Source organism: Panthera pardus, unplaced genomic scaffold, assembly GCF_024362965.1.
Source record: "Panthera pardus isolate Hobbes unplaced genomic scaffold, ASM2436296v1 HiC_scaffold_16, whole genome shotgun sequence".
Lineage (NCBI taxonomy): Eukaryota > Metazoa > Chordata > Mammalia > Carnivora > Felidae > Panthera > Panthera pardus.
The window spans coordinates 157243169-157257426 of record NW_026526721.1 but is presented as its reverse complement, the minus strand read 5'-3'; the positions used below and the strand labels follow the sequence as shown (position 1 = coordinate 157257426).

Genomic DNA, 14258 nt, shown 5'->3' with positions numbered 1-14258 from the left:
TGAAATTTATTGTCAAATTGGTTTCCACATGACACCCAGTGCTCATCCCAACAGGTGCCCTCCTCAATGCCCCTCACCCACCTTCCCCTCCCTCCCACCCCTCCATCAACCCTCAGTTTGTTCTCAGTTTTTAGGAGTCTCTTATGTTTCACAACAGTTTCTCAGAATTCTCCTAATGGGGAGTCCTCCCTGGTGGGGAGTCCACCAGGCCCTGCCCTTTCTCTTCCTTACCATTTTAACAGCTGTTAAATCTGTTTTTATAATAAACACCTACATGTATCTTTATGTACCTGCAATTTCCAGGTTAATGAAAGCTTCTTTAAAAAGTCATGTTGGGGCGCCTGGGTGGCTCAGTCAGTCAGACTCTTGATTTCAGTTCAGGTCACGATCTCACGATCGTGAGATTGAGCCGCACATTGGGCTCTGGGCTGGGCATGGAGTCTGCATAAGATTCTCTCTCTCTTTGTCTCTCTCGCTCTCCCTCGGCCCCTCCCTTGCTAGTGTGTGCTCTCTGTCTCAAAAAAATTATATATATATTAAAAAAGGTCATGTTATAAAACATGGAACCGAGAATACAACACCCATTTTCTCTCTCCCTTCATTTTAAACTTGGATACTGATCTCACATGATGGAGGAATAATTATTTTTTATATATTATGTGCATATGGAATAGATATTTTTCTTATAAACATTACTTTAAAAAATTAAACTGCTATGCTAAAAATGTCAGTATCTAAACTTTAGTTCACTGTTTTCAGCAAGAAATTGATCATTTTCTTACATAGATGAACATTTGACAATTTCTGAAAAAGATGACTGAAGATTATTTAGTAATCAGAATAATTAAATTCAAGATGCAAATATCTAACTGCTGGAAAGCTTGACCAATAGGTAGCACCTGCTTACTCCCATCTCCAAATTAGGCTCTGCCTTTGTTACCTGATGTCCGAGAGCTGCAGCTGATTAGACAGGTCATCTTTTAGACGATCTAGTTCTTTTCTAAGTGGCAAACTGTTCTTCAACTTTCTAACTGCACTTTTCCCATTGTTATCTAACCAGGATCTGGAAAGAAAAAACAGACATACACACTTTGTAATACTGACTATAATGCAAATATTTCTAGTACTAAAAGATATAAGCACTACCGTAAAGTAGCCCCAGTATTAAACTGAGTTTCCAACCAAGCCTTTACCAAATTATAAGCAAAACACCAGGTGGGGAAGAGTCGAGCACAGCCCACAGTAGCAGAGTGGACGGGGCATGTGGTAAGGTGGAAGCAAAGGAGGTGGCAGTGAGCCCCAGGGGAGTAAACAGACAGGTATTTTTGGAGACTCTGGGGTAAAAACAAAAACAAAAACTGGACTGGTAAGGTCTGGCCACTGCGGGCCTTGGATAGAGCTATGGGGGAGTAAACACTGAGAGCTCAGGGAATTAATGATGAAGATTAAACTAAGGAAGGAGCTGGAGTCTACACAGTTAGAACCCACAAAGTAATCTTTGCAAGTTCCTTCAGCCACGGGCATTGCCTTCTCAATGTCACCAGCACCATTAGCTGTGCCTTCTGAGTCTGACTCTTTCACCTTATTAGTTTGCCCATCTGCTCTGGTTAGAAGTGTAGCTCTGCCCTCTCACATGGACATGGCTGATGTGTGTGAGTGACGGGCTAGTGCAGCCTACTGAAAGGCGTAGCACATGTGACTGATTCTGAAGTATCCTGACGTTTGAAATCTTTATCCCATCTCTAGAAATCCAGCAACAGGTTTAGCATAATTAAAATTTAGTTTTTTTATATACAAAGGAAGTTATCAAAACTAGAGTAGGATTTAAGAGGTGCTGGCAGAAGAGACATTTTAAAAATGATCAAAGTTGATAATCTTGAAACCAATAAAATCTTCTGCATTTATCCAATGCCTGATACTGTGCTGTGCTGAGATATAAGGAAGATAAAGTCGCCGTGTAAAGGAAGACACACCTACTAAGGAATACAGAGATAAAAAATTAGGATAGATGAGCCTTTGCGAGAACAGAGGAAGAATGAATTCTGTCTGTAAGAGTCTGTGGAACAGGTGATATGTGACCTGGAACCTGAGAGACGTGTCAGATGTTTCCAGGCAGATTACTGTCGGGGGAAGGGCAAGCCAATCATGCTAGTGAGCTGGGAACCGTGAGGTGAATCAATGTGCCCAGATCATATAACGCCCCGAGGGAGGGAAGTATGAGATGAGACTAGGGAGGAAGGTGGGAGGACTTGCACATTGGGAGAAGGAATTGGGACTTTATCCTCTAAGTAAAGGTATTCAACTTTTAATTAATTTTTAATTCACTAACTCTGTATAGTAATTAATAACTCTTCCTACTCCCTTTTTAAGAATATTGGTAAAAATTTTGTCATCGGTGCATAATGGGATAAATAAGAAAATAAATAAAAATATCTTATTTCACCTATTATAAGCTATTGCATTACAAATTTTCAAGATTTTCCTCATTTATTAATGTTATTCAACTTATTTTAAATCATGTAAGAGAAAGCATGATTTGTTGACAAATGAATCATCAAAGAGCATGCCATATGTGGTTGGAGACAAAATGTCTTAAAATGTAGGCTCAAATATAATCTTATGACTATATGCTCATGACCTGACTTTTGGAATTCTTACATTTAGTGTATAAAAATCAGCTGGTCTAGTTTAACAGTTTTTGTGTTTTGTTTCTAAACACTGAGATAGAAATGAAGCTTCTAAACACAGTATTTACTACATACATGTAGATAAAGATACATGTTTCCTAGCCTCAGCCATGAGGGGTTTGGGAGCTACGGAGCACATTTATCCGCCCCAGACCTCAGATTCTAAAAACCATTCCTTACTAAAAAGAATGAGAACTTCCTGGCAAAATGGCTGAATCAAACATTGGGGCATGGACAGTCCAGATGAGCCTGGAACGACTTAATGAATCAGAAAGCAAAACTTCCCAAGGAACGATAGGGACATAGGAGCCAGCTTGAAGGGATGATGAAATTAGAAAATTGTTATATGGATGCTATCATTTAATATGTGATTTAGGCAAGAATCATCCATGAAGATTAGGGCTAAGGGGTAAGAATGCGGTGAGTAAAAGGATATCTAAATAGCTGTATCTCTTCAAAAGCAACTAATCGAAAGGAAAACTTTACTATGGAAAAACAGAGGTAATCATCTTACTCATTTTTTTTTTCTTTAGTGCACTGGTTGGACCCTCTAAGACATGTAAGTTATAAAGGGGGACAGTAGTCTTGTTGCTGGCCAGCTTGTTTCTCCTCTCATCTGCTTTCTATTTTTCAAAAATTCCCCCAAACATGCCTCTTACTGACATTCCTTTGCTTTCTCTCACCAACCTCCATGAACTTTCATAAATTCCTAAGGATCGGCAGGCTACCAAAGAGAAATGCTTCTCTGGATAATGCATGAGTTATTAAGGGGAATGACAGGATAAAATTGAATATGTAGGTTAGGGGGAATACAGAATCTAGGATGCAGGGAAGAGAAACCAACAGCACCAGATCCTTTAGGAAGTTACAATCCAGGAGAAAGTAGCAATGCAGATTTCCATTAAGTATTTTTGAATGATCTTTTTCTCCCCTAAGTGAGAACTATGAAAACAAACTGGAATAAGTCAAGAGCTACATTTACTTTAAAACTTGTCTGGACATACCCTCCCCCTAACTTCTGTCCTATGACTGGCCAGTGTACTTTTTCAGTATCTCTTTTTGAGAGATACAGTCTGTAGAATAATTTCTGTAAGTGTTTCATTTCCTCCATTACCTTATTACCTCATGAGGGAAAGATAAGTCATCCCTTACCTAATGTTGTTTTAAATTCAAACTTCAGATTTTCAATTTCATCTCAGGAGATCACTAGACAACCTACATTTTCACTATGCAAATTAAACCATAAGGCAAAGAGAAAAGTGTATTTTCTTGTCCGATATGGAGACACATGGTTATCCTGACTGTCCATGTTCTAGAACTAAGAGACAGAATTCTATGTTATTCTCTAGATGGATTTAAAAAGGACATTAAGGGGGCGCCTGGGTGGCGCAGTCGGTTAAGCGTCCGACTTCAGCCAGGTCACGATCTCGCGGTCCGTGAGTTCGAGCCCCGCGTCAGGCTCTGGGCTGATGGCTCGGAGCCTGGAGCCTGTTTCCGATTCTGTGTCTCCCTCTCTCTCTCTCTGCCCCCCCCCCCCCCATTCATGCTCTGTCTCTCTCTCTGTCCCAAAAATAAATAAAAAACGTTGAAAAAAAAAAAATAAAAAAAAAAAAAAAAAAAAAAAGGACATTAAGGGCACCTGGTGGTTCAGTCAGTTAAATATCCGAGTCTTAATTTAGGCTCAGTACATAATCTCGTGGTTTGGGAGTTCAAGCCCTGCCTGCTCCCCCGCTGATGGTGCAGCGCCCACCTGGGATATTTCTCTCTCTCTCTCTTCCCCCTTCCCTCCCCCCCTTTATCTGCCCCTCCCCTGCTCATGAGCTCGCTCTCAAAATAAATAAAAAACATTTAAAAATTTTTAAAAAACCAAAAAGGACAATTAATGCCTGAATTTGCCATAAAAATAATTTAAATTCTTAATTTTACAATCATAGTCATTTGTAAAATTTGAACACTTGATTTTTAATGGGGAAAAGTCCATTCAAATTATTATTGAGATTAAAGAGCCATCTTATAGTTATTCTATAATAAAATACAGTTAAACCATACTTTAAAATTTTTTTAAACATTTATTTTTGAGAGAGAGAGAGAGAGTGTGTGTGGGGAGGGAGGGTGGGGGATGCACAGAGAGAGAGGGAGACACAGAATCCGAAGAAGGCTCCAGGCTCTGAGCTGTCAGCACACAATCCACGCGGGGTTGAACTCACAAACTGCCCACATCAGATGCTTAACTGAGTAAGCCACCCAGGTGCCCCTAAACCATACTTTTTTTTTTTTACTTGAAAAAACTTTTTTTAAATGTTTGTTTATTTTTGAGACAAAGAGCATGAGCAGGGGAGCACAGAGAGAGAGGGAGACCCAGAATCTGAAACAGGCTCCAGGCTCTGAGTTGTCAGCACAGAGCCCGATGCCGGGTTCGAACCCACGAACTGTGAGATCATGACCTGAGCTGAAGTCGGAAACTTAACTGACTGAGCCACCCAGGCGCCCCCGCAAACCATACTTTTTAACCTTTACTAGTCAAGAACTTTAAGAAATGTTGAAATTTCTTATAAAAATTTATCAAAAATGAAATAATCCAAATAAATAGTATTCATGAATATGTTTTTTAAAAATAGTAATAGTTTTGTGTTTAAAACTTTATTGATGCACTAAAAACCATAAGATGCCTCGGAATACACCTAAGCAAAGAGGTGAAAGACCTATACTCAGAAAACTATAAAACACTGATGAAAGAAATTGAAGATGACAGAAAGAAATGGAAAAAAAAAAACATTCCATGCTTATGGATTCAAAGAACAAATATTGTTTAAATTTTTTTAAATTTATTTTTGAGACAGAGAGAGACAGCGCAAGCGGGGGAGGGGCAGAGAGAGAGGGAGACACAAAATCTGAAACAGGCTCCAGGCTCTGAGCTGTCAGCACAGAGCCTGACGCAGGGCTCAAACTCACGGACTACGAGATCATGACCTGAGCCAAAGTCGGACGCTTAACCGACTGAGCCACCCAGGCGCCCTTTTTTTAAATTTTATTTTATTTTTTTTTGAAGAACAAATATTGTTAACATGTCTATATTACCCAAAGCAGTCTACACATTTAATACAATCCCTATCTAAATACCACCGGGCATTTTTCACAGAGCTAGAACAAACAATCCCAAAGTTTATATGGAATGATGAAAGACCCAAATAGCCAAAGCAATCTTGAAAAGGAAAAGCAAAACTGGAAGCATCGCACTTTTGGACTTCAGGTTATATACGGAGCTGTAGTCATTGATACAATATGGTAGTGGCACAAAAACAGACACAGATTGTTTGTTTGTGGGCTCTGGGCTGACAGCTAGGAGCCTGGAGCCTGCTTCAGGTTCTGTGTCTCCCTCTCCCTGCCCCACCCCCACTCACATGCACACTCTCTCAAAAATAAAAATTAAAAAAAAAAGAAGAAGAAGAAGACATAGTGTAGGAGCGCCTGGGTGGCTCGGTCGGTTAAGCATTGGACTGTTGATTTTGGCTCAGGTCATGATCTCACCGTCTGTGGGATCAAGCCCCATGTCCGGCTCTGTGCTGACAGTGCAGAGCCTGCTTGGGATCCTCTCTCTCTGCCCCTCCCCTGCTTGTGCTCTCTCTCTCTCTCAAAATAAATAAATAAACTTAAAAAAAAAGGAAGGCGTTGTGTACACACACACACACACACACACACACACACACAATGGAATATTATTTAGCCATAAGAAAGAATGAAATCTTGCCATTTGCAATGATGTAGATGGAGCTAGAGAGTGTAATGCTAAGTGAAATAAGTCAGTCAGAGAAAGACAACTCACTCATATGTGGAATTTAAGAAACAAAATAAATGATCATAGGGGGGAAAAAGAGGAAAACCAAGAAACAGACTCTTCACTACACAGAACAAACTGATGGTTACCAGAGTGTTAAATAGGCGACAGGCATTAAGGAGGGCACTTGTCATGAGCACTGGGTGTTGCATGGAAGTACCGAATCGCTACCTTGTACACCTGAAACTACTATTACACTGTTAACTGGAATTTAAATTAAAAAATAAATAAAAATAAAAGTTTCACTGAAATGTAATACACACACCATGCCTGTCGTGTATATTCTCAGAGTTGTGCGATCACCAGTACAATCAATTTGGGGATACTTTCATCACCCTAGTAAGAAACACGTAGCAGGGCGCCTGGGTGGCTCGGTCGGTTAAGCATCCAACTCTTGATTTCAGCTCAGGTCATGATCCTACGGCTCCTGAATTCGAGCCCTGCATGGGGCTCTGTGCTGACAGTGCCGAGCTTACTTGGGAATCTCTCTCTCTCCCTCTCTCTCTGCTCTTCCCCTGCTCTAAATAAATAAATAAATAAATAAACTCAAAATAGAAAAAGAAATCACGTACCTATTAACAGTTACTTCAATACTCACTTCCACCTCTAAGCAACCACTAATCTACTTCCTGTGTCACAGATTTGTCAATTCTATACGCTTCACATAGATGGAAGCATTCAATATGTGGTCCACTGTGACTGCTTCTTTCTCTTAGCGTAATGTTGTCAAAGTTCATCCATGCTGTAGCATGTATGAGTACTTCCTTTGTTTTTAGGGCCAAGTACTATTTTCACCGTATGAATATACTACATTTCACTTAACCATTCATCCATTGATGGACCTTTGGGTTATTTCCACTTTTTGGTGATTATGAATAATGCTGCTATGAACAGGTTTTTATGTAGACGTGCTTTTTTCTACATCCTTCCCAATACTTGCTATTTTCTTTTGATTATAACCATCCTAGGCTATGAAGTGTTATCTCATGGTAGTTAATTTACTTGTTAGACCTTGCCTTGGTTCCAAAAATGATTTTATTATACTTATAATAATAAATATGAAACATATATTGTTATAAGATGCAGGGAAAGAGAAAAAATGCTGGTAATGAAATGAAGCCACAGGGAAGTGGTATATAAAAATGAATACAGGAATATCATGTACAGGGTCTAAAGTTAGACTGCAGACTGAAGACAACTGTTTTAGTTCTTAGGCTAATGATTCTTTTGAGATAAAAATATTTCCCTAACTCAAGAGAAGTTCAGTTTTTCGTGGATACAAGAGGACGAAAAGGACAGCCATGATCCGAATCGAGTAAAGTTAAAATGGCATAAATTTCAAACTCTTAGGCCTCAAACTACATGGAACTACATGACATTTACACCACAGCTTTTCAAACTTCTCTGATGGCAATGCACAGTAAGAAATTTTAAATGGTGACTCAGTATACACACATACGCATATACATACATGTTTACACAGAACTCAAACGAGTATTTTGAGAAACATTGAAATTTACTGAAAATATATATTTAAAAAAATGTTTAAAAGGAAGAACACAAAACAACTTTGCTGGTCCCAAATCACTAAACTGTGTCATGACTTGTTATTTGAAAAACACTGACTTAGCCTGTAAACAAGGGGAAGAATAAATAAAGGCATGATAGGAGTTAAAATTTCCAAATGTTCTATAGAAATAATTCCAAAGTTATAGTTGTCCAAGGTGTCATTTCGTGGACAAAGATTGATTTACAACTTAGACACTGAAGGTGAAAAAAAAAACTACTTGAGCAAAATTCGAATGGAGAAAACAGAAGTCTGACATTTATTGGTCTTCCAGTATCTGATAGAATAGCATTTCAATGATCCTTCTACACTTTATGTTTTCTCAATGGGAAAGATATTACATATGGGATTATTTTATTTTGTTTTCAAAGTTTATTTATTTTGAGAGAGAGGGAGAGAGAGAAAGAGAGAGGGACAGAGAGAGAGGGAGACAGTGAGAATCTCAAGCAGGTTCTGCACTGTCAGCATGCAGACTGATGCGGGGCTCGATCCCATGAACTGTGAGATTATTACTTTAGCTGAAATCAAGAATTGGACACTTAACCGACTGAGCCACCCAGGTGCCCTGGGATTATTTTGTTTAGACATAAATGGATCCTGTTGGCTCCTTCCAAATACAAATTATATAATTAAAACCCATTTTTGTTATAACAGTATTTGATAATCAGAGAATATTTTCAAAATATGAACATACTAAAATCTACAACATGGAGTGACATTTCCTAATCTTTTTGAGACTGGTAAATTCCTATTACAGTATATAATTAAAGAAAACTCCTGAGGTATTAAAAATTTAATTTTATCCTTTTTATATGGTTATACAGTAAAATGAGTTTGAAGTAAGCTAAAGCATAGTTGAGAAATTCAGAATTACACAGCATGTCCTAAAATGTGGATTGAAATACAGTTACCAGATGTAGTATTAAAACAGATTAAATGGAGCTTCTATGACCTGATAATTCTTCTATTTAAAAAGCAATCCCACCTGATTTATTTTCACAATTTCTGTGCTTTATTTCATAATAGTAGGAGACTACTTCAGCCTGCACTTCTCAACAAAAACAGAATTATTGAAAAAATTAAGTCTAAACTAAGTAACATTGCTGCTATATCTTCTGTTTTTAATATTATATCCTAAAATATTAGAAGTATCTTAATGTGCTTTCCAAAATGAATTTTGGTCAAGTGAATGTAATTTATCAATCAAGTGAAGATTAGTTTGATGTCAATTTGATGCTCCTTCTGACTATATAATTCAGCATGTGCTCTGATTCTTCTTCTGCAACCTACATATATAAGATGAAATTAAACAATACAAGAATACAAACAAAAACTTAAACTGCAGAATGGCCAAAATGACCATGGTGGCCAATAAGTTTTGGTTGACTTATAGGCACCCTAAATCTTACTTATCAAGTGGTGTCACACAATTCATGAGTTGAAAGCTTTAAAATGGTTCAACAATTTTGTAATTATTTTTAAAATAATTACTAATTTATTTTTTTTTATTTTTCAATATATGAAGTTTATTGTCAAATTGGTTTCCATACAACACCCAGTGCTCATACCAAAAGGTGCCCTCCTCAATACCCATCCCCCACCCTCCCCTCCCTCCCACCCCCCATCAACCCTCAGTTTGTTCTCAGTTTTTAAGAGTCTCTTATGCTTTGGCTCTCTTCCACTCTAACCTCTTTTTTTTTTTCTCTTCCCCTCCCCATTGGGTTTCTGTTAAGTTTCTCAGGATCCGCATAAGAGTGAAACCATATGGTATCTGTCTTTCTCTGTATGGCTTATTTCACTTAGCATCACACTCTCCAGTTCCATCCACGTTGCTACAAAGGGCCATATTTCAATCTTTCTCATTGCCACGTAGTACTCCATTGTGTATATAAACCACAATTTCTTTATCCATTCATCAGTTGATGGACATTTAGGCTGTTTCCATAATTTGGCTATTGTTGAGAGTGCTGCTATAAACATTGGGGTACAAGTGCCCCTATGCATCAGTACTCCTGTATCCCTTGGGTAAATTCCTAGCAGTGCTACTGCTGGGTCATAGGGTAGGTCTATTTTTAATTTTCTGAGGAACCTCCACACTGTTTTCCAGAGTGGCTGCACCAATTTGCATTCCCACCAACAGTGCAGGAGGGTTCCTGTTTCTCCACATCCTCTCCAGCATCTATAGTCTCCTGTTTTGTTCATTTTGGCCACTCTGACTGGCGTGAGGTGATATCTGAGTGTGGTTTTGATTTGTATTTCCCTGATGAGGAGTGATGTTGAGCATCTTTTCATGTGCCTGTTGGCCATCCGGATGTCTTCTTTAGAGAAGTGTCTATTCATGTTTTCTGCCCATTTCTTCACTGTGTTATTTGTTTTTCAGGTGTGGGGTTTGGTGAGCTCTTTATAGATTTTGGATAGTAGCCCTTTGTCTGATATGTCATTTGCAAATATCTTTTCCCATTCCGTTGGTTGCCTTTTAGTTTTGTTGGTTGTTTCCTTTGCTGTGCAGAAGCTTTTTATCTTCATAAGGTCCCAGTAGTTCATTTTTGTTTTTAATTCCCTTGCCTTTGGGGATGTGTCGAGTAAGAAATTGCTACGACTGAGGTCAGAGAAGTCTTTTCCTGCTTTCTCCTCTAGGGTTTTGATGGTTTCCTGTCTCACATTCCTTTATCCATTTTGAGTTTATGTTTGTGAATGGTGTGAGAAAGTGGTCTAGTTTCAATCTTCTGCATGTGGCTGTCCACTTCTCCCAGCACCATTTGTTAAAGAGACTGTCTTTTTTCCATTGGATAGTCTTTCCTGCTTTGTCAAAGATTAGTTGGCCATACGTTTGTGGGTCTAGTTCTGGGGTTTCTATTCTATTCCATTGGTCTATGTGTCTGTTTTGTGCCAATACCACGCTGTCTTGATGATTACAGCTTTGTAGTAGAGGCTAAAGTCTGGGATTGTGATGCCTCCTGCTTTGGTCTTCTTCAAAATTACTTTGGCTATTCGGGGCCTTTTGTGGTTCCATATGAATTTTAGGATTGCTTGTTCTAGCTTCGAGAAGAATGCTGGTGCAATTTTGATTGGGATTGCATTGAATGTGTAGATAGCTTTGGGTAGTATTGACATTTTGACAATATTTATTCTTCCAATCCATGAGCAGGGAATGTCTTTCCATTTCTTTATATCTTCTTCAATTACCTTCATAAGCTTTCTATAGTTTTCAGCATACAGATCTTTTACGTCTTCGGTTAGATTTATTCCTAGGTATTTCATGCTTCTTGGTGCAATTGTGAATAGGATCAGTTTCTTTATTTGTCTTTCTGTTGCTTCATTATTAGTGTATAAGAATGCAACTGATTTCTGTACATTGATTTTGTATCCTGCAACTTTGCTAAATTCATGTATCAGTTCTAGCAGACTTTTGGTGGAGTCTATTGGGTTTTCCATGTAGAGTATCAAGTCATCTGCAAAAAGTGAAAGCTTGATTTCATCTTTGCCAATTTTGATGCCTTTGATTTCCTTTTGTTGTCTGATTGCTGATGCTAGCACTTCCAACACTGTGTTAAACACCAGTGGTGAGAGTGGACATCCTTGTCGTGTTCCTGATCTCAGGGAAAAAGCTCTCAGTTTTTCCCCATTGAGGATGATGTTAGCTGTGGGCTTTTCATAAATGGCTTTTATGATCTTTAAGTATGTTCCTTCTATCCCGACTTTCTCAAGGGTTTTTATTAAGAAAGGGTGCTGAATTTTGTCAAAGGCCTTTTCTGCATTGATTGACAGGATCATATGGTTCCTATCTTTTCTTTTATTAATGTGATATATCACGTTGATTGATTTGCGAATGCTGAACCAGCCCTGCATCCCAGGAATGAATCCCACTTCATCATGGTGAATAATTCTTTTTATGTGCTGTTGAATTTGATTTGCTAGTATCTTATTGAGAATTTTTGCATCCATATTCATCAGGGATATTGGCCTGTAGTTCTCTTTTTTTACTGGGTCTCTGTCTGGTTTAGGAATCAAAGTAATACTGGCTTCATAGAATGAGTCTGGAAGTTTTCCTTCCCTTTCTATTTCTTGGAATAGCTTGAGAAGGATAGGTATTATCTCTGCTTTAAACGTCTGGTAGAACTCCCCTGGGAAGCCATCTGGTCCTGGACTCTTATTTTTTGGGAGATTTTTGATAACCAATTCAATTTCTTCGCTGGTTATGGGTCTGTTCAAGCTTTCTATTTCTTCCTGATTGAGTTTTGGAAGCATGTGGGTGTTTAGGAATTTGTCCATTTCTTCCAGGTGTACAGTTTGTTGGCATATAATTTTTCATAGTATTCCCTGATAATTGTTTGTATCTCTGAGGGATTGGTTGTAATAATTCCATTTTCATTCATGATTTTATCTATTTGGGTCATCTCCCTTTTCTTTTTGAGAAGCCTGGCTAGAGGTTTATCAATTTTGTTTATTTTTTCAAAAAACCAACTCTTGGTTTCGTTGATCTGCTCTACAGTTTTTTTAGATTCTATATTGTTTATTTCTGCTCTAATCTTCATTATTTCTCTTCTGCTGCTGGGTTTAGGCTGCCTTTGCTGTTCTGCTTCTATTTCCTTTAGGTGTGCTGTTAGATTTTGTATTTGGGATTGTTCTGGTTTCTTGAGATAGGCCTGGATTGCAATGTATTTTCCTCTCAGGACTGCCTTCGCTGCATCCCAAAGCGTTTGGATTGTTGTATTTTCATTTTCGTTTGTTTCCATATATTTTTAAATTTCTTCTCTAATTGCCTGGTTGACCCACTCATTCTGTAGTAGGGTGTTCTTTAAGCTCCATGCTTTTGGAGGTTTTCCAGACTTTTTCCTGTGGTTGACTTCAAGCTTCATAGCATTGTGGTCTGAAAGTATGCATGGTATGATTTCAAATCTTGTATACTTACGAAGGGCTGTTTTGTGACCCAGTATGTGATCTATCTTGGAGAATGTTCCATGTGCACTCGAGAAGAAAGTATATTCTGTTGCTTTGGGATGCAGAGTTCTAAATATATATGTCAAGTCCATCTGATCCACTGTATCATTCAGGGCCCTTGTTTCTTTATTGACCATGTGTCTAGATGATCTGTCCATTTCTGTAAGAGTAGTGTTAAAGTCCCCTGCAATTACCACATTCTTATCAATAAGGTTGCTTATGTTTGTGAGTAATTGTTTTATATATTTGGGGGCTCCCGTATTCGGCGCATAGACATTTATAATTGTTAGCTCTTCCTGATTCCCTGTAATTCTCCCTAATTCCCTGTAATTATTATATAATTCCCTTCTTCATCTCTTGTTACAGCCTTTAATTTAAAGTCTAGTTTGTCTGATATAAGTATGGCTACTCCAGCTTTCTTTTGACTTCCAGTGGCATGATAAATAGTTCTCCATCCCCTCACTCTCAATCTGAAGGTGTCCTCAGGTCTAAAATGAGTCTCTTGTAGACAGCAAATAGATGGGTCTTATTTTTTTATCCATTCTGATACCCTATGTCTTTTGGTTGGTGCATTTAGTCCATTTACGTTCAGTGTTATTATAGAAAGATATGGGTTTAGAGTCATTGTGATGTCCGTAGGTTTCATGCTTGTGGCGATGTCTCTGGTACTTTGTCTCACAGGATCCCCCTTAGGATCTCTTGTAGGGCTGGTTTAGTGGTGGTGAATTCCTTCAGTTTTTGTTTGTTTGGGAAGACCTTTATCTCTTCTTCTATTCTAAATGACAGACTTGCTGGATAAAGGATTCTTGGCTGCATATTTTTTTCTGTTCATCACATGGAAGATCTCCTGCCATTCCTTTCTGGCCTGCCAAGTTTCAGTAGAGAGATCAGTCATGAGTCTTATAGGTCTCCCTTTATATGTTACAGCACGTTTATCTCTAGCTGCTTTCAGAATTTTCTCTTTGTCCTTGTATTTTGCCAGTTTGACTATGATATGTCGTGCAGAAGATCGATTCAAGTTACGTCTGAAGAGAGTTCTCTGTGCCTCTTGGATTTCAATGCCTTTTTCCTTCCCCAGATCCGGGAAGTTCTCAGCTATTATTTCTTCAAGTACACCTTCAGCACCTTTCCCTCTCTCTTCCTCCTCTGGAATACCAATTATGTGTATATTATTTCTCTTTAGTGCATCACTTAGTTCTCTAATTTTCCCCTCATACTCCTGGATCTT

The 14258-nt window shown here is 38.4% G+C and overlaps 1 protein-coding gene across 6 annotated transcripts in view; it reads right to left on the bottom strand.

The window, feature by feature from the left end:
• The window catches only part of TCAIM (T cell activation inhibitor, mitochondrial), a 98243-nt gene that overhangs the window by 35602 nt on the left and 48383 nt on the right, over positions 1–14258 (bottom strand). For all 6 annotated transcript variants that reach the window (XM_053904140.1, XM_019418531.2, XM_019418527.2 and 3 more), the window contains one exon: positions 941–1063. In XM_053904140.1, coding sequence (XP_053760115.1) covers positions 941–1063 — 123 coding nt within the window. The remainder of the gene's footprint in view (positions 1–940; positions 1064–14258) is intronic.